The 25,685-nt window shown below is 48.1% G+C and overlaps 1 protein-coding gene and 1 long non-coding RNA gene across 4 annotated transcripts; one reads left to right on the top strand and one right to left on the bottom strand.

The window, feature by feature from the left end:
• Window positions 1-826: 826 nt before the first annotated feature.
• LOC124091710 (uncharacterized) lies at window positions 827-5,766 on the top strand. The gene is made up of 4 exons (XR_006851410.2): window positions 827-949; window positions 1,192-1,261; window positions 2,971-3,041; window positions 5,549-5,766. It is a non-coding gene; the product is annotated as an uncharacterized LOC124091710 (long non-coding RNA).
• On the bottom strand, window positions 5,652-24,944 carry Meox1 (mesenchyme homeobox 1). 3 transcript variants are annotated; one of them, XM_058578774.1, is made up of 4 exons: window positions 24,860-24,944; window positions 24,054-24,375; window positions 8,365-8,537; window positions 5,652-7,293 (listed from the first exon to the last, which is right to left on the bottom strand). In XM_058578774.1, the coding sequence occupies exons 2-4, from the start codon at window positions 24,175-24,177 to the stop codon at window positions 7,171-7,173; spliced, it is 420 nt and encodes a 139-aa protein (XP_058434757.1). In that variant the 5' UTR covers window positions 24,178-24,375; window positions 24,860-24,944; the 3' UTR covers window positions 5,652-7,170. The 3 variants fall into 3 exon arrangements, with proteins under 3 accessions (XP_058434757.1, XP_046298858.1, XP_046298859.1); XM_046442902.2 differs by having other exon boundaries at window positions 24,054-24,938; XM_046442903.2 differs by lacking the exon at window positions 8,365-8,537 and having other exon boundaries at window positions 24,054-24,938.
• Window positions 24,945-25,685: the final 741 nt, after the last annotated feature.

Below are 25,685 nucleotides of genomic sequence, written 5' to 3'. Positions count from 1 at the left end.
ACTGTGGCAATAGCATCTCTTCAGGTCTGTCAGGATTGAGGATGGAAAAGCATTTTAAGGGGACTGGGCCTCTTCACCCTCTACGAGAAGAAATAGCCTTCAGCATTGGCTCTCTCCTTCTGGAGGGGGACTTAGCCATGTGGCTGGCCACCTACAGGGCACCTCACCATTTCTGGGAAGATCTTTCATGGGTTGGTTATGCAGGAAGGAAAGGTGAGGTTCCAGCGGGGAGAGCCTTGGAAAGACAGAATGAAAGGACAGTGGGCAGGTGAGAAATGACCATGGCCTGAGTGGCATTGCCAGGCCTCCTGGGAGAATACTGCCAGGAGGCACCCTGTGCCTCCGTTCTCCAGTTCCTTCCTGGGACGCCTCTAAATAGGCTGCCCCTCCCTAGGTGCCACTGGATCAAGATCTCAGTGACACCTTATGGAAGGTGTGGGGGGGTTTGATTTAAAAACTGAAGGTGCACTTAGGGGCTGTGGTGTGTGGCCACACTGTGGAAGTAGGTAGAGATTCTGTTCTGGGCCCACACGTTGAAAGCAAATCTGGACCCATCATCTTGGAAGCCCTTGACCTTCTTGCTGTCCTCTACTGCCTCTCAGCTGCTTACAGCTGTTTATAGCTGGTGCTTCGAAAACATTTTGCTCACAGAGCATTTACCATTTGTATTCAGGGCACAGCAAGTACTAGAATGTTCACTTTTGCAGACAGAACATTGGTCTAGGGAGGTAGCAGGCTAGTTAAAATTTACACAGCAAATGAATAGGAGAATAGCTACTAAAACCCAGGCTCCTCCTGCCTGATTCTCCCCGGGTTTCAGTCTCCTTATAGACCAGAGTTTGTTGTATCTGAGATAGGGGTAGAGTACATGCTAACCATGTGCAAGGCCCTGGGTCCATCCCCCACACTGCGAGGTGATGATGACAATGATGATGGCGACAATGACAAGGTATGCATATGTGAGAGACAGAGAGGAGCTCATGCCCACTGAGGGCCCACTCTGAGCCAGGTACTGTGCAAGGTCCTCTGTAGACCTTACCCCACTGTCCTGGGGACAGGCTGCCTATGCCTCCACTGATCATCTCTAAGACTTAACACATGCTTGGCACTTGAGAAATATTTTTGTGGAATGAAGGAATGACTCTCATCTTCCCATCAGACTGCGAGTAAAACATGATCTCTTCTTTGTAGAAGCATTTTTCAACAAATCAAGCACAACTTCTGCAGGCCACTGGGATATGGAAACTGAGGCTCAGTGAAGGTTGGTGACTTCCAAAAGCCACAGAGTAAGTCTGTGGCAGAACTCATGCTGGCCCCTAAGCCTGTCAGTCTCCCAAGTCTCTGTGTGTGTGTATGTATGTATGTGTGTGTGTGTACTTGTGCATGGGACAGGAGCTGGGGAGGAAGGTGATAAGGAGTGAGGGATTTCTCCTCCTGCAATGCAGAGAATATTAAAGGAAAATAACTGGAGAGAGCTTAGCCCCTAGAGGGTTGCCAGCTCAGACACAGGCCTGCAGCCCTTAGCCAGGTGTGCTGGGTGCTTTAGACAGGATTTGTGTTCCTGGAAAACTGGGTTTAAATCATCTTTAAAAACACAAATAAAACCATCCCTCATAGCCACTGGGGACGCCTGCAGCATGATGAAAGTTTGCGGCAAGTTTTCCTGTGTACCATGAAGAACTTTCGAAACTTGGGATTTGCCCTCCTTGGAACTTCTCAAAGAGTGGTAACTGTGCTGGGTGGCAGAGAAAGCCAATCACAGGCTAAGAACCTTTGGCTAAGAAAAGCCCAGATTCAATGGTGAATGTGCTTCACGGGGGTTCTCAGACCCCAGCTAAGCCTGCTGCCTTCCCAGTCACGTTGGAGTTAAGCCCAGCCGTGGGCCCCAGCTCTGGGGACAGCCCAGAGTCCTGAGCCAGCAGCTCTGGTTAGGAAACTAATAAAGACAGAGAATCTCTTGCAGCCAGGCCCGTGGTGAGAGACGAGTTAGGTCATGTCTCTCTCTGTTCAATCGGATATTACTCTCAACCCTGATGTCACCTTCAAGCTATTAAGCATCACCCTCTGAGACGTACATGTGCAGCTCACAGGCCTCTTATCAGGCTCTCCTCTGAGTCTTACTGTGGTCAGGGGTCAGGGCTGAAAGCTGTTTCTTTGCCAATTGCTGGTCAAAGAGGACAGGCTTGTTCAGACTTCAGACAGGGTTGAGACGGTGGGCAAATGATCAGCAGAGAATCTTGGTTTGGTGACCAGGATCAGAGAGAGCTCCCCTGGGCTCTAGAAACAGGGCAGGTATCCCCTCTTCAAGGGTAATGTCTGCTAGACCTTGTGGTCTCTGAAGGGCTGGACTGAATCAAGCCATCCAACTAGCCTCTGGGCCAGAGCTTCCTCTACATGGCCCATGTGTCCAGCAATGGGTTGTTTGGAGTTAAGAATCCAGGTGATACCACGGATTTAAGTTTCCCCATACATCCATCCATGCAGTAACATCTATTGAGTGTTCATTATGTTCTAGGCTTCATGATAATAGTTAGGAATAAAATGGTTAGAGAAACACATCCCTTCCCTTCCTTCCAGCTTGGAAAGCAGACCACAAATAAACAATCAAAAATTAGAAGAAACTGAGATTATAAATTGAGATCATGGCCAAAAACGCACAGACACAAGATGGGAAGACAGAGATAAACGGGTGGTAGCGGACATGGGTGTGGGTGATATTAAAGAAGGGCATGGATTTGAGATATTCTTGAAGAGGTTTCAAAACTATTCAGGTGTTCAGGGTTTGGGGGATGGAACTGAGAATGGACAAACAGTGAGAAAAGGAACATGGTGGGAGCCCAGTGCCGTGGTGGCCAAGAGAGGACACAATTGGCAATGCCTCGTTGGTGGTTGTAAGGGGTTAGCTAGCACAGTCTCCTCCACCTGGCTGGAGAACATACAGCTATTAATGGAAAACTTTTCCACTCAAAGGAAGGAGAGAAATCCACCCAACAGAGGCTTACCCAGTTACTGGCACTGTGCAGCTTTGGGGATCATGACAGGTGAGTGGATCTGAACATGACACTGGTTTTCTTTTTAAATAGAAGAGCTGTCAGAAATGCATCAGGGCCTGGCCCAGGCTGGTGGGCAGATTTCTGCAGCTCTGAGCCCCTTCAGGCCTTTCATTTGGAAATGAATTCTGTACTCACTTCCTCTTTCTCTTCTCTCCCCACCTCTCTGGGAAGGGTAGCCATACATTCGTTTGTCCCTGATGCTCTTTCAAGGAGAGATAAACCCATTACTGAAAAGTTCCTGTCTGGGAATTCTCAGTTGTTTGATTTTCTACCATGTCACCCTTTCTGGGCACAGTCAGTGGCTCCCATCAGGGAGTCACCAGTGGGTGTTCCCCTGCACAGCTTTCCCCTGGAGAGACAGTAGTGGGTTTTTACCAATTGGTCCCAGCTACCTTTCAGCCAGCACAGGTAAATCAAATGCCAACACTGAGGAGGGAGACAGGGAGTATGCAAAAGTTGACAGTCTGAACAAAGGCAGCAGTGGAAGAGGGACAAAGGATGTTGTGGGTGGGAGGACTACCTCTGTGGCAAGTAAAATGAGCAAGACCTGGTCATGGATTTGTTCTGAAAAGCAAAGACGTTACCACCAAGGGTATGTCCCAGATGCACAGTATGGGTGAACGGGTAGGCTGTGGTGTTGCCCACTAACAAAGAAGAATCAGAGTATAGGCAAGAGTGGCCAGGTCAGCTGAGGGAGATGGAGGTTTCTCCTTCAGGATTTTGAGTTTGAAGTGTTTGCAGTCATCTAGGTGACAAAGGGCACTAGGAAATGGACTATATATAATACCTAAAGATCCCGGATCAGCCATAGGTTTCATCCCTGGAGTACTCAGTCTTGATGAGGTTGTACAACAGTGACACATGACCCCAGATCCCAGTGGCTTACAACATCAAGCATTTATATCCTCACTGACAAGTGTGAAGGTCATGGAGTCAGATGTGGCTTTGCCCCACATCTTTCCCATTCTAGAACCCAGGCTAAAGGGAAAATTTCCATCTCAGGTTTATTCAAGGAAAAAGAATGATGGCAAAGTCACCCCGTGACTCAAAGCTTCTACTTGGACAGTGCATATGTCACTTCTGCTCACATTCTGTTGGCCAAAATGAGTCACGCAGATCCACAAGGTAGGACAGCACCCCCCCACTGCTGTGAATACTTCATATGGCAATGGTCAGGGAGGCACATTCCCCCAGTGGAGAGGAAAGAAAATAATTGGGCCTTATAATACAATTGGCTATAAAATGTTGGGGGTTCATACAACTTCTGTTTGGGGGACCTAATCTGTGAAAAGGAATGATAGTACTACCTCTTAAGTTTATTAATAGAATTAACTTGGTTCATACATGGAAAGCATTTAAAATGGTGCCCAACACAGTAAATACTATAAATGTAGTGGGGTAGAGGGAGGGGACAGGAGTAAGGCTAGTGTTTAATTGGTACAGAGTTTCACTGTGGAAGATAACCAAGTTCTGAAGACGGATGGAGGCAATGGTTACACAGCAATATAAAAAGTACTTAGTGCAACAAGTTGCACACTTAAAAGTTGTCAGAATAGTAACATAATGACCACATATATAATGTTATGTGTATTTTACCAAAATTTAAAAACTGTGGGTGATAGGATCATTTAGGGAGGAAATGAAGAGTAAGGAAGGTGATGGGCAGAAAGAAGAGAGCTTGGGAACCAGCTGTGAGGACAATGGCATTGAGAAAGGATCTTCAAGGAACATTTGGGACATGGAAAGAAAATCAGAAGGTGATGTCTCCCTAAGTATGAGAGTTGAGTTTCCTGTAGGGAGGAATGTTGGAGTGCCTGAAGACATTCATGTCACTTGACTTTGAACCTAAACCTTACCCCACTGAGCTAAGATTCCCTTTGGTACATTGATTTTTGTGAGTCGGCTTCACTCTGCCAGTCCTGATGATGTCACTTCCAGCCACCTACCATACCTGACCTAGGTTACTTCAATGCAAAATCCTGGTCAGGTCTCCTCTCCTCGTTCCCTCCCTCCCCCCAAGCCAGTCCTATTTATCCTTTGTGGATATCCTGGTGAGATAAAATTGTTCTTTAATTAAAAAGATATAGAATATGGGACTTTTTTCCCCCTTATGTCATTATTATTGGTGTATGTATATTTTCTACCCTGAACAAAAAACACCCTCCAATCTTGGAATCGAGAGAGAGAGAGAGAGAGAGAGAGAGAGAGAGAGAGAGAGAGAGAGAGAGAGAGAACCTTACTAGGGATTGTTATTTTATGGTCAAGATTCCTTTACTAATAGAAGAGTTCATCTTTTGGTAATTGAACTTTGACTCTTTGATAAGTCGTAGGTTGGGGAAACAAAGTGAAACTTTTACAAATGGGAAATGAACACAATTCATCTGTATGGGGGAAAAGTTCTTTTTTGGAGTTTGTTTTTCAGTGATTACATTTTGAAGAACCTAAGTAGAAGACCATGGGTTCAATGATTTCTTTCCTTTTCTTGTTTTTCCTAGACATTGTCTGGGGAAATCATCCGATGAGAATCAGAAGATTGCACACAAGAACTGTGGTTCTTAGTGCTGCAAAGAAAAGAGCCTGGAAACTTTTTTTTTTTATTATTGATTTTATTTCTCCAAGAGATTTCTTACAAAGTGAATTGACCTTGTACAGTTAATTTGATGTTATCTTAAGAAAATAAATGAAGTATGCTTTAGAAAAGAATTATACTTGTTCCAACCAGCCATCTCATTTGGCAGTCATTTTCCACAGCTTTTGTGCTTTCTGGGGGTGGGGAGGTGGGGTTGTTTTTACACATGAATGATTAAATCTACACACAGAAATCCAAATTCCAAATTCTTTTTGACCCTCTTCTACAATACCAGCTGAGATCCAGAGACCAAGCACCAATCAAGGGGCGGGGTTGGGGGGGTGTTCTTTTTCCAAGGCTGCAGTTGCCTCGGGCTGCTTGGCCATCAATCCTCAAAGTGGCATCCCCAGAAGATGTGACTGAGGTCCGAGCAGTGCCCACACGTGAACCTAGCCATTCTTCCCAAAGTCATGGCATTTGTGGGACACACAAGAGGGACTTAATTGCATCCTATGGAAAAAGAGGTTGTCTCCTTGTCCTGTTTGCAGTCAGCCCTTTGAGAGCACAAGATGCTGCAGCCAGGGAACCTTCCACTCCAGAGTTCCACATTGCTAGGTCCTCACCCAGCTGCCCTCATATTTTCACTCCATCCCTGGGACACAGGGGCCACTTTCCAGCTCTCAACAGTATGAGCATCTGGAGAGGTTTTCAATCTGGAAATTGTGGATTGAAAAGGAATCGCTGCTGCACTTCCCGGGACCTTTGCTCAAGAGCCCCAGCTCTGTATTCCTGCATTGAGCTGAGCAGCAGGTGCTGTCCTGGGTTTGTTCTCAGTCACCCAATCAAACCTGCCTGAACGGGAACATAAGGACCTATACCAGGCTATTTTTCTGCCTTCTTTCAGTCAATGCTCATAAATTTGCTCACTCAACAGCCAACACATTTGGAGACAGGGACAGGTTACTGATTTGCAGTCCCTGGGTTGTTGTCTTTAGCCCTCCTCAGGCTGGTTTCCCTTGGGGTTTGGGGACAACTAACAACCCCCAAAGCCTCAGATGTAGAGCTCAGGGAGGAAAAGTGGAAAAGTGGGCCAGGGTGTGTGTGTCTCCATCATTTCCTTTGCTTTTATGAGTCACCACTGGTTCCAAGGTTTCTTTCCCTGCAGGCCAGGTGGTGTCCAGAACCGGAGGAGGCCTGGCCGATGCAGGAGGAAGGTGGCAGGAGGAGGTGTGGGTGGCGGACAAGAGACCCTGAGAAGCAGCATCCCTGGAGCTCTTTCCAGACTCATTCAGTTCAGTTGGCGCTGGATGATTCCACAAGAGTGTGGGAAGCAAAGGGCCCTGGGGAGGGGCTGCTAAGCCAGCAATGTGGGCAGCACTTTCTGGGAAACTCAAAGCATCAGGGCACCCTGGGTAGCTTCGTTTCTGAGTCAATGAAAGGTATGGAGGGGCAACTGTGAGGCAGAGGGAGAAAGGTGAAAGTGGGACAGGGAAGGGGCAGTTGGGAAGGGGGCTCAGTCCTTAGTCTTTATTTTCTCCATGGAGAACCTCACTCTGAACTTGGAGAGGCTGCAGAGTCCCCATCCTCAGGGTCCTGCCCATGGGGAGAGACAGGCTGACCCCCTTTCACACGCTTCCACTTCATCCTTCGGTTCTGGAACCACACTTTCACCTGAGGGAGGAAGCAAAGGAGACTGATCACTCCAGGGCCCTGGTGACTTCCTCCCCATGGTGATGCTCAAGCTAGCCAGGGTACAACTAACTCCAGGGACCCCAGCTTAAAACCCTCACTTGCTGCTCCCTATTTTCCCAAGACCCCAGGAACTGAGGCTAAAGGGAGGACATACCAGTCAGCTGAGAGGTCCACATTGTATCTCAAGATGAAGCCCCAGACAGGTGCAGGAACCTCTGCATGGGCCCCACCCTTTCACATGTCCCACCTTTCCTGTGCCAACACGCCTCCCTCAAAGGTCTGGGAGCAGAGGGTCATCAGCCTTATCCTTAGGTACATTTATAGAGCACTTTTCAGTTTAGATAGCTCTGATCAGCACATTTTCTGGTCTGAGTCTAGGATTATGACCTCATTTAACAAATGGAGACCCCAGAGTCATGGACTTGGCAGAGACAGGATCTACAGACAGGATCTTCTGATTCAAAATCTAACACTCTGGCAGAGTCCTCTGTCAACTGAATACTGTTATAGAATGTTGTTGGTGTTATTCTATATCAGAACATGGGTATGGGCAGGGTGAGATGATCTGAGGAAAGGCCTCAGCAAAGGGCCAGGGAAGTTTTTCTCCAAGTGTGCCCAGGAACAAGCTGCATATCCTCATGACCTGGAGAACTTATCACAAATGCAGATTCTCATTCCCTCTCATCATTATTGCAAAATTCCAGAACCCCAGGGTTCTGGAATCTGCATTTGAACACGTGCCGAGGGATTCCAATACCCGCTCAAGTCTGGGGAATAAGCAGATCAGATGTACAGAGAATCACCTGGGGGATATTTGAGAAATCTGGGTGTCTGGATTCCATCCCAGATCAATTACAATGATCCCAAAGAGTGGAGCCCAAACATCAGTGTTATTAAAATCTCCTCGGATGATTCTCAGGTACAACCACAGTTGAGAACCACTGGTTGGGTGGAGGGAGAAGAAAAAGAAAGTCCAGGCAGGGGTGATGGGAAGAGAGAGAAGGAAGCAGGTGAGCGAGCAGTGAGGAGGTAGGGCTGCCTGGGCTGTACCTGTCGCTCAGAGAGGTCCAGGTTTACCGCGATCTCATATCTGCGGAGCCGGGTCAGGTAGTTATGGTGAGCGAACTCAGCCTCCAGCTCCCGCAGCTGCTCCTTGGTGAAGGCTGTCCTCTCCTTCCGGGCCTTGCTGCTGCCTTCTGGTTTCCCTCGGTTCTCTTGATTGTCTGGGGAGAAAGGACCCCCAAATAAGAAGATGTGAGCTGAGGGGGCTCGGTTGGGCAGCCTTCTTTGGAGGATGCTGAGAAAGAAGCTACGGCATTCCTTCATTCTTTTTAGTGCTGTAGCCTTCTGACAATTGGGAAGCTTTTTGGGCTCCCAATCTCAGTCCCAACCCCTGCCCTGCAACTTTTCTTTTTCCAAAGGATGTAAAGCTGTTCTTGGCTGTTTAATGATCTCTGACCGCAGCCAACCCCTAGCATGACATTAGTGCATGTGTACCAGATGCTCTACAACAAATTCTCAAGGCATGTCAGGCCAGCAGCATCAGTCTCACTTGAAAACTTGTTAGAAATGCAAATCCTAGGGCCTCACCCCAGACCCATTGGATTAGAAACTGGGGTGGGGTGGGGACTCAGTAATTTGTTTTAACAAGACTTCCTGATATTTCTGGTGCATGATCAAGTTTATACACTTCTGCTCTAAGATCTCACTACCCAAAGTTTCTCAGGCGGCCAGCAGCATCAGCATTGCTGGGAAGCTGGTCACACAGGCTGGATCCAGGCCCTGCCCCAGACCTACTGACTCAGCCTCAGAGGGCCAAGTCTGGAAAGCCATCTGAACCCTGGGGAGAAGGCTGGTGTTAGACACAGTGGGACTCTGTCATAAAAGCTAACAGGGCCAGGGGAACATAAACTCTGTGCCAGGCACTCTACCAAGCACCCGGCATGCATTAGTCCTCTAATCTTCACAATTACCCAAACAGGTGATTTTAGTATTAGCCATATTTTATACACCAGAAAACTAAGCACAGAGTTCAAATTGATCAAGTTTATCCAGCCAGGGAGTGATGGAGACAGGAATGAAACCCAGGCAGTTTGACTCACATACTGTTCAAATGCAATATTTGTAGGAAGAATTACAAACTGTAAAGTCCTGTGCAGACCAAAGGGGCTGTGCTGTGTCTTATCTTTTGAGCTAGTGGCTGGACCTTCACTTCCACGGCGGCACAGGGAGGAGACCTACACACCCACACAATTAACTAACAATGCGTGCCACGTGGCCCGTGAATGGCTGCAGGAACCATTCCTGCCATGCTCTAATACTCTGCGCTCTCTTCATTGGTCTCCTTTTACAGGCTTGGGGATTGTGGCTCAGAATCAGGGGCTTTACCGAGAGCTGCGCCCCAACCCACTGCCCGCTCGGAGTCTGGTCCCCTCCTCGCCTACGCGGCCAGGGGTGGGTTCTCTGTTCTCCGAGGCCAGGTTTAAGCCGACCTGGGTGGTGGGCGGAGGATGCAGACGGGATGTAAGTCAGGCCAGCCGCCCACACTCTGGGCTCAGCTGCCAAAAGGCCGAGGGGCCTGGGGAGGTAGAAACCCCACGTTGACCGGGAGATCCAATTAGAACTTTGAGCCTGGCTAGTTCTTTCTTATGCTTTCCATTCAACTCGTTTGTACTTCGGTTTCCCCGACTTCCGCCCCCGAGGCCGACTGCAAAGGCACCAGGAGAGAGGGGCGGGTGGGCGGCTCTGCGATTCCGAGAGGAGCGGGGCGACCGACGCTCCTCTCCCGCTGTGGCCGCCCCGAGAACCCCGAGGACCCACCCGAGGTAGCCCGAGGGTGCTTCCCGCCGTCTAGATGCCTGGCCCGTGGGTGTCACGGCGCCCTGGCCCCGGTGCCCGCGCCGGATTCGCGGGGGCTGCCTGCAGGGCTCTCCTGGGGACAGGGGAGGGGGCGAGTTCCCTAGCGCGGGCTGCCTGCCCGGAGGCCTCTGGCTCCAGACCGGAGAAGGCAGGCCAGACCCCTCCGGAAGCCGGAGCGTGGGCTGGAGAGGAAGGACGCGCAGCTCCGGGCCGGGGTCCCCGAGGAGTCCCCCCCGGCCTTGGCGGCTGCCAGAGCCGCACCCCGTCCTGGCGGCGGTCTGGGGAGGATCAGGCAGCGGATGGACGGCCTCCCCGGGGCACATCCCGGCCCGTGGACGCGAAAGTGAGGCCAGGAAACCCAGGCCCCTCGCCCAGACTCCTGGTGCCTAGTTCCACAACCTCCTCCTGTCCCGGGGTTCACAGTGCTCAGAGCCTTTCCCTGTCACAGCTGCGGGTAGCCAATAGTCCAGAGGACTTGCGCAGAGGTTTCAATCCTGAATCTTCTTGCTGGAGACTTTGAGGAAGTTACTTAACCTCTCTGGGCTCTCCTCACAAGAAATTGGAGAAAATAAGGCACGTACCTCCCAGGGCTATTTTGGGAAGACTGGATGAGCTAATGTGTGTAGAAAATGCTTTTAAAATCTAAAGTTACTGGACAAATATATTGTTCCAGTGTTTTCACTGCCCGAGCTGCCATGGGAAAGCCGGTATAATAAGAGCTGGCATTTCTGAAGGCTTCTCTGTGCTTAGATACACTCACTTGTTTAATCCTTGCCACACATCTCCTCTGGGAGTAGGTGCTATTATTATCCCCTTTTAGCAAGGCTATGTGGATTTGCCTTGATCATTTGGTTAATAGCTCTTTCCCAGGGATGCTTTCCTCACTCTTGCTTCTAGCCAGTGGCTCCTGTACCTGGCACATGCTAAACCATCTGTGGTTATACAGAGGAAGCAGCCTCAGTGTGCCCAGCAGCCTTTCAGCCACAGAAGGGAGATTTGAATACAGATCCACCTGATTAAAGCCAAGGTTTTCTCAATCTTAGCATCAGATTCTCTACCTTCTGGTTGGCCCTGGCCAGGTCCTGGAAAGGGACCATAGCAGCTCTGCTTGTCTCCCCCTCCAGGGCTCTTAGGGGCATGGCCCTAGGTTGACACCCATACCCACCCTCCCCTTTTCTTAGGCCTCCCTAGGTGTGCACAGCTGCCTTGTGCTCTTCCAGAAAACATCTCCCCATGTCCCCCCAAGTCCTGAACACAATCCTCCCTAGCAAAAGTGAAGAAAGGGAAATGACCCCTTTGCAGCTGGTCTGGGACCAATTGTGTGGGCAGCTGGCCACCCCCACCAAACCAACTCCCACCCTCCCCCCTTTCCTCTCCTGTCTCCTGTCCTGATTTAGGTTCTGGGGCTTCAGGGCCTAATGCCTCCCCATGCTCTGGGAGAACACTTGTCCCTCATTAACTTTCCAGAGTGGCATAAACTTTTACACTGTTAGGATTGATAAAGGCACCAGAAGTATGGGGAAGGCGCTGCGAATCTCAGGTGGAAGTTATTGTTCTCTTGTTTTGCAACAGTATTAAAAATGGCAATATTTTTATCAAGACAGGAAAAGAAAACCATGAGCACTTTTTTGCCATTTCTGGCTGGGGGTGTCCAAGTCTGCCAATTCAGGGGCACAGTTCAAGTGCATACTACCACATGTAAGGAACTCATGCCCTGAGTAGATAACATCTTTGTTGGGCAGGCTCCCTCTCCTTTCTGGGCCAATTTCTCCACGTGTAGAAGCATGAGATCAGACAGGACTCTTTCCCCTGGAGAGCTGGAGTTCCTTCCCAATATATAAGCCCTGACACCCTCTTTTCCTCTCTCTGTCCCTTTTCTTTGGACAACATCTGGCCTTGATGAACTCTGTGGCCACTTCCATCTCTTACTGCATGATCAGTCACAAAATTCTCTCCAACCTTCCCTCAGTCCTCAGCCCAAAGATTGGGCATATGCTAAAGAATTTCTCTCTCCCTCCCACATGCAAAACTTGCTGTCCTAAGCTGAGAGAGGGGTACTGTATTTGCAGATGCATCTGAGGACCCATTGGAGAGCCTAGGCCTTTGCACTCACAGGTGCTGGCTCCAAGGAGGAGTTTTCTGACCTTGGGCAAGTCACTGAAGTTCTCTGAGCCCCAGTTTCTTCATTTGCAAAATGAGAATAGCTACACCCACTGTGATTATAAAGCCAATGAGAAGGTAAAATGAGACGGATAACATGTACTAAGCCCTAGCGTGGTGCTGGGCCCAGTGAGACTCTGATTTTAAAGGATGTGATGTTTGAAATGTGATTCACCAGCTTAAATAAGATGCTGTAAAAGCACCACTTCTCCAGCCCTGTGTGGAAGGGATGCCCTTCCAATGTCTGACTTTTCAGCTATTTTCCCTTCACTTCTTTTCTACATCTGTGAATACGGATCTGCATATTCGGGACACTATTGGCACCACTTCTTGAGTCTTCCAGGGAGCCCAGGCTCCCACGCACAGTTACAGAATGGCCATCCACATTGGTTCTACTGGTCCTGCTTCTCTCGGGAGGTAGCCACTGCTTTTGGCAGGATCACAGAAGGAGGAGGCAAACCCTCAGTGGGCTGCCTCTGTGGTTAGGGAGGAGCCACCCACCCCAAGCAGGGCCATGAGGGAACAGTCAACAGTACCCCAAGAAATGCAAACAGGATGTGTGTGTGATTGCAGTTTCCACCATGAGCTTTTACATAGTCCAAGGCGAATTATTTCATAAGTAGCTGTCAGGCTTGGCAGGCCTTCCTAAAGTTAGCAGACAGCCTTATCAGAGCTGCAGGAAGGTTCCATCAGCCGAGTGGAACATGCCTTTCTGGAGTCCTGTGTTCCCACTCCCCACTCCACAGCATTATTTTAGATATATTTCTATCCAAGACCATACAGAAAGCCACATGTCCCAGATTCAAATAGCACTTTGCAGTTGACGGTGGATTTCTTTCTCCCATAGAGAAACTTCTTTTGGACCTTCATATCTACTCCAGGATCACAGAATAGTAGAGCTGGAAGGGATTTTAGAGAAGACTTATTGTCCCTGTTCATTTTATAGGTGAGACAGAGAAGGTAAGGGACTAGCCTAAGAATACAGAAAGTTAGTTGCTTACTGGGCCTGGATTCTGTACTTCCTTATAGGTAGCTATTTATACACCATCATGCTGCTTCCTATTGAATCATTATTATTATTATTATTACTTTTTTTCCAGTTCTGGGGGTTGAACCCAGGGCCTTGCACATGCTAGGCAAGTGCTCTACTACTGAGCTACACCCCAGTCCCTGTCCTAGTAATTATTCTGGGAGGACCCCTGAGGACCTGCTTGGGCCCCAATCTCTGTTCTAAATTTCAGTTAGCCCATTGAACAGATAAGGAAATTAGACCCAGAGGCTAAATGGCTTGTCCAGTCCTCCTGGGACAAGTCTAGGGCTATAGCCACATATCACACTGCCCTAAAGCAGGGTGGCAGGGGTGGATAATGGAGGCTGTGTCTACTCCAGGTCTGGGTCTGGGTCCAGATCTGGGTCCCTATTGCCAGGGAAGGGAGAGAAAGGAACTGTTTGACTATGATCTCAGTAGGTGAGGCAAACCCCCTGAACATGGTGCCTGCAGCTTCTTGGGCTGCCACACTAGGGACACTTGGAGGTGATCATTAGCTCTGTTGTTTTCACCTTCAGGAGCAGGGTGAAAGTCCATCAAAACCAGACCAGACCTGGAATGAGCCAGACCAAGACCAGTTGGATGTTCCCATCTGGGAACTCCTGGGCTTGGCCTGACTTTCTCACTCAGCCCTGCCCGAATAGCCAGACCCTTCCACTCTCTTGCAAGTGCCTAAATGTATATATGGGCAGGGGTCCTCTTTGGGGAGCCCAGCAGTGGGGACAGGGAATTCAGGGTATGTTTTCTGGGAAAGAAGCAGATTCTTCTGAATGGGAAGGCCTGGTTTTGGAGAGTCCCAGATGTGGTGGAACTGTGAGTTTAGGCAGTGGTGAGGGAGAGTGGGAGGGACTGTGGAATATGGAAAAACCAGGAACAGGGGGAACAGAGGTGGCGGTGGCAACAGGAGGTGAAGATAGCGGGGTTTTTTTGTTGTGTGGTGGTGGTGTGGGGAATGGAACCCAGGGCCTTGTGCATACTAGGCAAGCACCTTATCCCTTAGCCACATCCCCAGACTTGGGGAGCAGCCTTTGAGAGAGGCTGGGGAGGCGCAGGCAGCGCTGGGCTTTGTTCGTGTTTATAAGTTCCAGATGTCACCCTCAGTTGTCACCAAAGGAAGTAGGGGCTTCAGGATCCAGGGCTGCTGCTCATGTGGTCCCCCTGTACTGTGCAAAGAAAACAGGGAAAAGCAAGAAATAGAAGAGGACAGGGTGGGTCCTGGCCAGAGGCAGGGAATTGGGTGCAAAATTCCCAACTCTGTGTATAGAGAGGGCATTGGGGGGCTCCGGGGCCTGCAGGGGACGTGAGGCCTGCCTCTCAGGAAGAAAGAATCCATCCAACCTTCCTGATTTATTCAAACCAGAGAAATAGGCAACCTGAGTCCCTATCTGGTAAGGCAGTGGGCAGAGTTGAAGCAGTCCCTTCACTGACCTTCTCGTGGCCCATGGGCCCTTTGAACCTTTCCATCTTACATCTTGGTCAAGATTCTGCTTCCTCAGCAGAAATAGACTTTATCCAGAACTTCCTGACCATAGCTGGTTAGGGGCCTGAGCAGGCCAGGATTTGTGCTGGTGCCTCTGAGTTCAGATGTGGCCAAGGCCTGAGTCCTGTTTGGGCCCCAAACTTTGCTTTTCAGAGACAGAGCAGGAGCTGGAACTCTGGCCAGGAGCTCTAGCCAGGAGGCAAGGAATGTGAGGAGGAAGGATGGCCAAGTGTGGAGTTATTTTCTCCTCTAAGCTAGTCACCTCAGGCCCTAAGCTTCTTTCTTGCTGGGGCTTCTAGGTTGGGTGCAGTGGTACACGCCTATAATCCCAGCGTCTCTGGAGACTGAGGCAGGAGAATTGGGAGTTCAAAGCCAGCCTCAGCAACTTAGTGAGGCCTTAAGCAACTCAGTGAGACCCTGTTTCTAAAAATAAAATACAAAAAGGGCTGGGGTTGTGGCTCAGTGGTTGAGTGCCTCAGAGTTCAATCCCTGGTACAAAAAAAAAAAAAGAAAGAAAAAAAGAGGGGCTATAGCCACTGTGTACCCTCCAACCACACCCTGCCCAGCACTGCAATGACCCTTGACCAGAGAGCATTTAAAGCCAGGCCCCCCTGGCTGGTGGCAGGTAGCAAAGGCTCCAATTTAGCTCAGGTCTCTTTGCCTAGCCAGGATTTGAACATGAGCAATTTGGGATGCAGCCAGCATGAGGGGGAGATGTTGAAGACAGAAGGGGACTCATTTATCTCCACATCTGACCCCAGCACCACATGGGGGATTCCTGAAGAGTCAGCCCAGCCTGCATGTTTATGCATCTTTCTGACCCCAGACCCCAGCACTCACTCTGACCATGGGCTGGGTTTACGATTGAAGTCTGGCTCTTTGAAAACCTTTTTCATCAGTGAGACTGTAAAAGCACATGACTCAGGGTGAAACACTCATGCCAGGCGGTGCAGCTGCTCTCAGAGAGAAAGTGAGAAAATAAATGCAATTGAGACTATTGACCAGATATTGAATGAGCAATTCCTGTGTGTAAATGTGTCACCAGGAGTTAGGGGAGATGGCACAGGTGATGTGATACCATTTTGATCTTCCAGACCCTTTAGTTTTAAGGGGACAGGGAGTTGTGTGCATCCATAACTCTGGATGCAAGGTCAACTGGATTTGATGCCACTGTAGAGGTTCACACAAGGCACCATTCATGTGTGTAGGGATGGAGATCAAGAAAGGATTCTGACATATTTAGGAAACTAGGAACAGCAGGAAATTACCACAACCTAATGAGGAGCATATGTGAAAAACCCACAGCTAATATCATACTCAATGGTGAAAAACTGAAAGCTTTGCTCTAAAATCAGGATCTGGAACAAGGCAAAGATGCTCATTCTTGCCACATCCATTCAAAATAGTACTGGAAGGGGCTGGGGTTGTGGCTCAGAGGTAGAGTGCTTGCCTGGCATGCATGAGGCACTGGGTTCGATCCTCAGAACCACATAAATATAAAATAAAGATATTGTGACCACCTATGACTAAAAAAATAAATATTAAAAAAGATAGTACTGGAAGTACTGGCCAGAGCAATTAGGCAAGAAAAAGAAATAAAAAGTCATCCAAATATGAAAGGAAGAAGTAAAATTGTCTCTCTGTTCACAGATGACATGATCTTATACACTGAAAACCCTAAGATTCCACATAAAAAAGAACTGTTAGAATAAATAAATTTAGCAAAATTGCAAGATATAAAATAACACACAAAATCAGTTGTGTTTCTATACACTAACAATCCAAAAGGGAAATTAAAGAAAATAATTCCATTTACAAGAAAATTGAGAACAGTAAAAATTTTAAGAATAAACTTAACCAAACCTAACCAAGGTTTATATACAGAAAACAATAAAACATTGCTGAAAGAAATTTAAAAAAAAAAACACAAATAAAAATGAAAAGACATTGTGTTCATGGATCAGAAGACTTAATATAGTAAAACAATCCACATTTCCTCAAATGCGTAAGGCCCTGGGTTCAAGCCCCAGCATCACAAAAGAAAAGAAAAACAAAAAACAAACAAAACCCCAGAAATTCAATAAAATCCCTATCAAAATCCCAATGACATTTTTCGACAAAAATCCTAAAATTCATATGGAATCTAAAAGCCAAAACAATTTTGAGAAGGAAAAACAAAACCGGAGGCCTCATGCTTCCTAATTTTGAAACATTACAAAGCTATGGCGGTTGAACCATGGAATAAAGACAAAGACGAATGAAACAGAATAGAGAGGTCAGAAATAAACCCTCAAATGATCTTTGATAAAGTTGCTAAGGCTACACAATGGGAAAAGGATAGCTTTTTTTTTTTTTTGTACCAGGGATTGAACTCAGGGGTACTGAACCACTGAGCCACATCCCCAGCCCTATTTTGTATTTTATTTAGATTCAGGGTCTTACCGAGTTGCTAAGTGCCTCTCTGTTGCTGAGGCTGGCTTTGAACTGGCTATCCTTCTGTCTCAGCCTCTGGAGCTGCTGGGATTACAGGCGTGTGCCACTTTGCATGGCAAGGATAGCATCTTTAACAGATGGTGCTGGGAGAACTAGACACCCACATGTATGAAGCCGGATCCTGACCCCACACTGTGCAAAATTAAGTCAAGATGGATTGAAGACCTAAGTGAAAGACCTACAAATATAAAACTCCTAAACTCCTATGGGAAAGCTTCATGATTTGGATTTGGTGATGATTTTTGTAGATATGATTGCAAAAGCACAGGCAACAAAAGCAAAAATAGACAAACAGGACTGCATTAAACTTAAAAACTGCATGGCAAAGAAAACAATCAACAGAGTGAAAACGACCAATGGAATGGGAAAAAATATTTGCAAATCATATTTCTGATAAGGGTTAATATTCAGAATATATGAAGAACTACAACTCAATACAACCCTCCCCAAAGAATCCATTCAAAATGGATGAAGAACCTGAATAGACATTTCTCCCAAGAAGATACATAAATGGCCAATAATGATATTAAAGGGTGCTCAATGTGACTAATCATTATGGAAAAGCAAATCAGAACAATTATAAGCTATCATCTTAAACCGTTAGGATGGCAAGGAAGGAAGGAAGGAATAAGTGCTGGCCAGGATGTAGAGCAATCTGAACCCTTGGAATATAAAACGGTGAGGCTGCTATGGAAAACAGCATAGAGAGTCCCTAAAAAAAATTAAGAATTATCATATAATCTAGAAATTCTACTTCTAAGCATATATCCACTGAAGAACTGAAAACATGAGCTCTAAGAGATATTTGCAAACCCAAGTTCACTTCAGCATTATTAACAATTGTCAATTGTGTCCATCAACAGATGAATAGATAAAGGAAATATGGTATGGAGTTGGGGGTGGGGCTCAATGGTAGAGCGCTTGCCTAGCATGCATGAGGATTTGGGTTTGATTCTGTCAGGCTTCAATGTTGACAAAACCCAAGGGTATAAATGGGATAAGACAGTCACAAAAAGACCAATACTACATGGTTCCACTTACATGAGATATCTAAAATAACCAACCTTCTAGAAAATAGCATGATGATTTTTCAACAGATATAGTTTTTTCCTTTTTTTGCTGAGACGACAGGAATTGAATACAGGGCCTTGTGCATCCTCGGCAAGCACTCTACCACTGAACTACATCCCCTACCCTTGCAAAATTTTAATTTAATTGAGTATTGAGACAGGGTCTTACTATGTTGCCCAGGCTGGCCTTGAATTTAATCCTCCTGCCTCAGCCTCCTGAGATGCTAGGATCAGAGGCAGGTGCCACCACACCTGGCTAGAATTTTGTTTTCACAAAATGCAACAATTCTAGAAATCTATCACACAACAATGTATCTATATTTAATTACTGTACAGTATCATTTCAAAATAGTTAAAGATAGCAAATTTTATATTGTGTGGTTTTGACCATTATAAGAAAAAGGAGATTTCAAATATAGAATGTCACATGCTAAGAAATCTTAGGAGAGTTCCTTTATGAAGTTGCAAATTATAGTTCATCAAAACTTTTTTTTTAGGGGGGGGGGGGTACCAGGGATTAAACTAAAATGCACTTGGCCACTGAGCCACATCCCCAGCCCTATTTTTTTATTTAGAGACAGGGTCTCACTGCATTGCTTAGCGCCTCGCCATTGCTGAGGCTGGCTTTGAACTCACCCTCCTCTTGCCTCCTTGTCTCAGCCTCCCGAGCCACTGGGATTACAGGCGTGAGCCACGGCGCCCGGTCCTTGACTGTAGTTTTCACTTATATGATGCTATGTACACATATAGTCATAAATTTTTTAAAAAGGGGGGATACTCTTGGAAGGGGTAGCTTTTGAGCTGCGTTTTTGAATACTTAGGATTTCAACAGGCTGGAGAACTCTTGAATGCAAACAGCCAGAGCAGTCAGGCAGGAGGGGAAAGTAGGATGTATTTTCCATGCCAGCACAAGGTGTGGCTTTGTGACACCGCGAGTGGAGGTGGAGGTGGGGAGGTGGCCCGTCCTAGAGGGAGATCGGGTGGAGAAGGGCGCGAGAGAGGGATCAATTTGTGGACTGCTTTAACCTCTGGCACATTTGCAGGTTTCCGTAGTTGGGCAGGGGCAGGTGGAGATCAGGTCTTGGAGAAAGGAAATCGGGTAAGAGGAGCCCCAGGGAAGCGCACTAGCTGGAGCTGAAGGAGGATGGGACGGAGGATGGGACAGAGCGAGTCCGAAGAAGACAGCGCGGAGCGCGGGGAAGAGAGCCTACAGTGGTGGCCACGGCGCAGCGCGGCAGGCTCCGAGCTGCTTCGCCTGCAGCCAGGCTGATCACACTCAACCTTCCCTTGAACCCCATCAGGAAATCGCTGCGAAATCCCTCATCCCCATAAATAAAAGACGACCACAGTAGCAAGGATAGTTTGGGAGAAAACAACAGTGGCCTCACAGCTGTCCCTGTCAGCAGGGGTCTTTAACACCCACTGGCCCCCGGGTTGGGAGTGGTTGATGGAATAACATCGCCTGGATCCTCCTGAGTTGGTTCGTGCTGTGAACCAACAGAATGCCTCGGGTGGGGGAGGGCCAGGGAGCCCTCCCGCCTCCCCGCCTTTTTTGATCATTTACTGCAGCAAATCAGAGCCAGCTTCCAGTGGGGGCAAAGGGGGAGCAGTTGAAGATGGCTGAGGAAGGAGAGGGCAGAGCAGAGAATGTTCTTTTTGTAAACACTTTCAGTTACTGGGCCTCCTGGGCCAGCCAGTATGGAACACATTTGCCAGGTACAACTTGGTTCCCTTCCCCCAACCCCTTTGGCAGATCTCTGAGCTCCAAGATCCTAAGTGAAGACAATTGGATTTTAGGGCAAAATAATTGCAAGTAGTTCCCATGTCTATGCCCCAGGCTCAGAAATTTCTGAAACAGTGTATTTGAGATATTCAATTCCAATCTCCCAGTAAGTATAGCACTATCTTTCACACCCCTTATTCTGAAGGCTGATTCAGGAAATATGGGCCTAATACATTTACAGTTGCTATTTATTAAACTCTTACTAAGACTCAGGCCCAGTGTTAATCTTATGGATCGGCACATTTAACCTTCACAGAGTCTCTAAAGGAAAGTGCTATTGTTATATTCCCATCTTACAGCTGGGGAAGTGGAGGCTGCAAGAAGTTAATTTTCTCAAAGTCTCCCATCCAAAAGTTGGATGCTGACATTGTCACCTGTCAGTTCAACAGTGAAACATTATGGAAAGATATATTTGTGGTCAATGCTGGTTGACCTTCCAGAGATGGCCCAGCTGGGACTAGGGCGAGGCACTCACTCTTGCAGAGCACAATTTTTATCTTTTTTTTTTTTTTTGAGTGTCCCTGAGTTCAAACCAGGAATTGAACCACTGAGCCACACTCCCAGCCCTATTTTGTATTTTATTTAGAGACAGGGTCTCACTGAGTTGCTAAGTGCCTCGACATTGCTGAGGCCAGCTTTGAACTCACGATCCTCCTGTCTCAGCCTCCCGAGCAGCTGGGATTAAGGTGTGTGCCACTGCACCCAGCTTGCAAAGCATAAATTTAAAGGGCACCCAAAATCTCAATAATCAAGACAAATAATGTTTCAATACAATAATTTGAATTATTATCATCTATTTTTTTGCAATGGTGGAAATCAAACCCAGAACCTTCCAAAGACTAGGCAAGCACTTTATCACTGAGCTACCTCCCCAGCTAATGAGATGCTTTTAAAAAATCAAAACTAATGCAAAAATCCATAGTGAGGGGATGTGGCTCAGTGGTAGAGCTCATGTGTAGCAGGCACAAGGCCCTGGGTTCCATCCCCAGCACCAAAACAAATTCCATATGACTAAAATATTAAAATTTAAAATAGAGAGAGCCTCTGCCAGGGACTCAGATCAGCCTGGTGGCATGGGGGTTCTTTGTGGGCCTGTCCCTTCTGAGCTGAATTCCATATTCTGGAATTGGTTGAGTCCTGCTCATTATTTTTCCCTTCCTTGGGCTCTTATGAAGCTGACCCCTCCTGCCTCCTTCTTCTCCTTCAGTTAAATTCCAAATGAAGACTCTAGCATCTGGGCAATAAATATTTCCCTGCTGAACAGAGAGAGAGCCTGGGGCCAGCTGGGCCCTATGCATGCCGCTGCAATCCTGCCATTGCTCCTGAAGGGACCCCACATGGGGAGAGCCCAGGGGCCCTCCTGAGTGGGAACCTTTTCCCACCAAGAGGTTGACCTTATCAAGAGTGTAGGACAGTCCACAGAGGGTGTCCACGTGCTATTCAGGTGGTCAGAAGTTGGCACGTGTGCCTACTCTGTAATGGAGTGACCTCAGCCACTAGCCAAAAGGAAGACAGCACGTTCAGCTTGTGCTGAAACTCCAGATGATGAAAGATTTCGCCTGAGCCCAGCAGGCTCTTGGCTTTGCTCATCCTTCCCAGTGCCCTTGGCTCTCAGTTCCCTGGAAAGTGGCTGGTTGCAGCCATGGGGTGTGAGCGGAGCTGGAGGAGCAGCACAGCAGGCGCCACGGAGGGGGACACTTTTCTACTGGGCACACAGCCGAGTGGCGGAGCATGCCTTGGGCTCCAGAAGCACAAAGTGGCCCAACTCAGCAGATCACCATCCAGGGACAGGAATAGTTAACTCTGCCTCTGGGGATTTAGCCATGGGAATATAAAGGATCCGTCTATATAGCAGCCAGGAGGTCATGCTGTGGTTATTGTCACCCACTGTCAGCACATGACAGGGCTTCGAGCATGGGGACCCAATATTATTTCCCAATGATGATTATGCTTCGAATCTGCTGCAGGCTGTGAGATTCAGAGTCACCAAATCTCCTGGTTTGCCTGGGTCCCTGAGGTTTCCCTGGGGTTTTGGACCTTGAATCCAAACACTAGAAAAATCCTGGGCAAATTGAGATGAGGTGGTCACTCTGTTTTGACCCCGTTCTTGCAGGATTCCCTTCAAACTTTACCTTTTCTTTCCACACATACAAAATCGAGAGACTAATAAAATCTGCTGTCCCGACTTTGTAAATATTTGTGGGACTCAAAAAAGAAGGTCTGGGGCTGAGGATATAGCTCAGTTGGTAGAATGCTTGCCTTGCATGCACAAGGCCCAGCTACTTGGGAGGCTGAGGCAAGAGAATCACAAGTTCCAGGCCAGTCTGGGCAACTTAGGGAGACACTGTCTCTAAAATAAAATAACAGCCAGGCATGGTGGCACACACCTGTAATCTCAGCTACTTGGGGGAGGGGGGGCTGAGGCAGGAGGATTGCAAGTTCAAGGCCAGCCTCAGCAACTTAACAAGGCCCTAGGCAACTTAAGAAGGACGTCTCAAAATAAAATAAAAGAGCTGGGCATGTAGTCCAGGGGTAAAGAGCCCCTGGGTTAAATCTTCAATACCAAAATGAAATAAATAATAATAAATACAATGAATGAATGAATTTGATCAAATAAAATACAACGGGCTGGGTGTAGCTCCATGGCCTTTCTAAGATTCCGCTACACCTTGGAACTCTAGATCAGAGCACATCCCACTGCTGACAGGCCTCTATAGGTCGATCTTCCTCTAGTTTGAGCTCTTTGAGGTCAGGACCACTTTATTCATCTGAGCACCCCTAGTGTGCTTGGCAAAAGGCAGAAGCTCAGGCAGTCTGTGCCAGGACCAAAGCTTTGCATAAAGCAAAGCACTCTGAGTGCTCCTTTGCTTGTTGGCGCGCTCCTTTCCTGGCCTGCCCTTGCTTAGCTCCTGGAAGGTCCTTTATGCATTTAGACCAGCAGGTCTCCCCTGAGCAAGCTGTAAGGAGTGCAGCGAGGCGACAGGGGCAGGAGGCCAGGACACTGCCTTGTTCAAGGTGGGGCTGTGGGGCTGGGGGACCAGGCAAAAGTTGAAAGGGCAGTGAGAAAAGCTGGGAGCACTTTGTGGGGGAGGCTAGGGACAACCACAGCAGGGAGGAGAAGGCCTTCGCCATCCTCCAGGCTTCGGGGGTCCATCCCCAAGCTGGGCTTTACCCAAATTCCCAGGCTCAGAGCAGGGCCCTCAGCAGCCTGCCTCCCTAGCTCTTCCCAAGGCTGGCGCTCCCTCAGCAGGGCCCTGCAGCACTGCCTTCCCTGAAGGTCAGCCAGACCTTGACATGCTGAGCTGTCCCCTTGGCCTGGACACAGCCCAGCTCTGTAGCCTGATCCCTCCTGGGCATCAGCCCCAAACCTCAGTCCTCTTTCTGTCTCTGTCTCTTGCTTCTCCCATTCCCGCCCTGGGCCTGCTTCTTTGCCTATAGCTTCCTGGAGGTGTAGGGTGGCTCTGCAGGGCCACCCAGAGTCCCAGCCTCAGTCCTAAACCTCTGACCTTTGATCTCAGCTGAATGGTCAGGAAATCCCCCCTCTGATCCTTGACAGTCTGTACCCAGAAGCGCCATCCCATGTGTCCTTCAAATCTTGGCTCAACCCATTTTATTCTCTAGCTGGCACATCCTTCCCAGGAACAAGAGTGCTAGGGACACAGACACAGCCCCCATCCCCAGAGAATCCTCAAACTGCTAGAATGGAAGAAACCCCAAGTCTCCTGCATTCAGGTAGATTAGATAGTATTATTTGAAATTCATGATAAGGGCTCCTAGGCTCAGAAAGGGTAAGCAACCTCCTCAGTGTCACACAGTAAAAGAATGGACTACTCCTGTGCCACCTACCTGAACCCTCCTTTTTCCGTCTGGATGATTTCTTCTCCGTCTCACTGGCCGTGCTCCCAAGCACCCCGTAGTCCTCGCCTGGGCCTCCCATGGTGTCTACCAGGCCTGGGCTGCTGGCTCCCATCTCCCTGGAGCCTCCAGCTGGGCCCAGGTTGAGCCTCTGCCGGGCCTCGGAGACAGGGAAGTGCCAGTCAGGAGGCTGCGGGAAAGCGGGGTGCTGCTCAGTGAAGAGGCGCTCCTCTTGGGGTAGGCTGTGTGGGGTGGCCGCCAGGCAAGAGGCCGAGAAGTCGGGGTAGGCAGCTGTCGCTGGGAAGTCTGATTTCTGGTGGAAGGAGAATGGGGTTGGCGGGTAGTGGGGTAGCCCTGAGGCCCCTGTGCCTTCCGAGTGGGGGTTTCGAAGGCAGCCCCAGACAGGGGCAGGGGGGTGGGGGCTCCTCATGCAGCTGCTGGCCACGGGATCCATCTGCTGTCTGCTGCCCACCTCAGTCCTTTCAAAAGGTTGACTCTTTACACTTTTTATATTGAAATTTTTTAAAAAATGCAAAAACAAAAACAAAATTCAATAGGAGGGGAAATGTTCAACAGCAAATTCACTCCAGGAACCAAAACAAAAACAAAACTAAAGTCTCTTCTGAAATCACACACACATGTGGCCAGCGACACACACACGTGTGTGTGCACATCTGTGTCGGGCTTCACTGCTTGCTTCCAGTCCCCCAACACACCACCCTGCCTATTGGGGTCCCTTGTACATGTATTTGTTGCCGATGGCACTAAACATTTTCACTGTCCCAGCCCAGACGCACCAGCGAGGAGGAGATGGTCCTGGAGCCCGAAGCAAATGCCTGCAGAGGGCTGACCAGGGCTGCTGAGACACACTTTTAAATCCTGTGGTGGGGAGAGAGTGACAAATTTCTGAAGTGAAATGTGAGAGAGGAGAGGGAGGGGTTAACCCGCTCACACAAGGTCCCCTCCAACCAAAACCCGAGCAGGCAACTATTAATCATCAGAAACCTTATATGCACATCTAATGGGATTTGCAGATGGAGACTTTTAAAGAAACATTGTCTGTATTTTTTTTTTTTAAGGAGAGAGCAGCGCACGCACGCACGCATGCTCACACACACACACACACACACACACACACACATGCTGTCTTTAGTGTGCCTCTTGTAACATTATAAAGTTATTTTTATTGCACTGTTAACAAAATTCCCCAAGTCTTGGATTTGGAAAAAGCCTTAAGTCAGATCCAGAATCCATCAAATGCCAAATTCCAGGGAGTGAAGTGGGGAATAAGTACAAGAGACAAGCTTGGTGATTGCATTTGATTTAAAGGCCCTTCTACTGCTGCTTGCAAAAAGGAAGGTGGATTAAAAGAAATCTTTTTTGCAAGTCTCAGTGGCCCACTATGGTCTGTGGTATAAAGAAAGACACACACACACACACACACACACACAGACACACAGACACATACACATACAAAAAAACCCCAATTCGTTTCTTCCTGCCCATAGTGACATTCTCACCAGCTTTAAAAGAGGCCATCTGATTCTTCTTGCACTTTTTAACCTCTAACTTACATGCCAATTAGCCACACTCTTCTCTAGAGAGATTTCAGGTCATTTTTCT

Source organism: Marmota monax, unplaced genomic scaffold (assembly GCF_021218885.2).
Source record: "Marmota monax isolate L192 unplaced genomic scaffold, Marmota_monax_Labrador192_F-V1.1 WCK01_AAM20220418_F8-fsc00205, whole genome shotgun sequence".
Lineage (NCBI taxonomy): Eukaryota > Metazoa > Chordata > Mammalia > Rodentia > Sciuridae > Marmota > Marmota monax.
Note: the sequence above shows the minus strand (reverse complement) of the source record. Positions and strands in the feature narration are given on the sequence as shown.

Coding starts and splice junctions, on each gene's coding strand:
- Meox1 (XM_046442902.2), bottom strand. CDS start 24,516: ATGGATCCCGTGGCCAGCAGCTGCATGAGGAGCCCCCACCCCCCTGCC. Junction 8,538..24,053: donor ACGGAAAAAGGAGGGTTCAG/GTAGGTGGCACA, acceptor CTTTCTCCCCAG/ACAATCAAGAGAACCGAGGG. Junction 7,294..8,364: donor TGGACCTCTCTGAGCGACAG/GTACAGCCCAGG, acceptor TTCCTCCCTCAG/GTGAAAGTGTGGTTCCAGAA.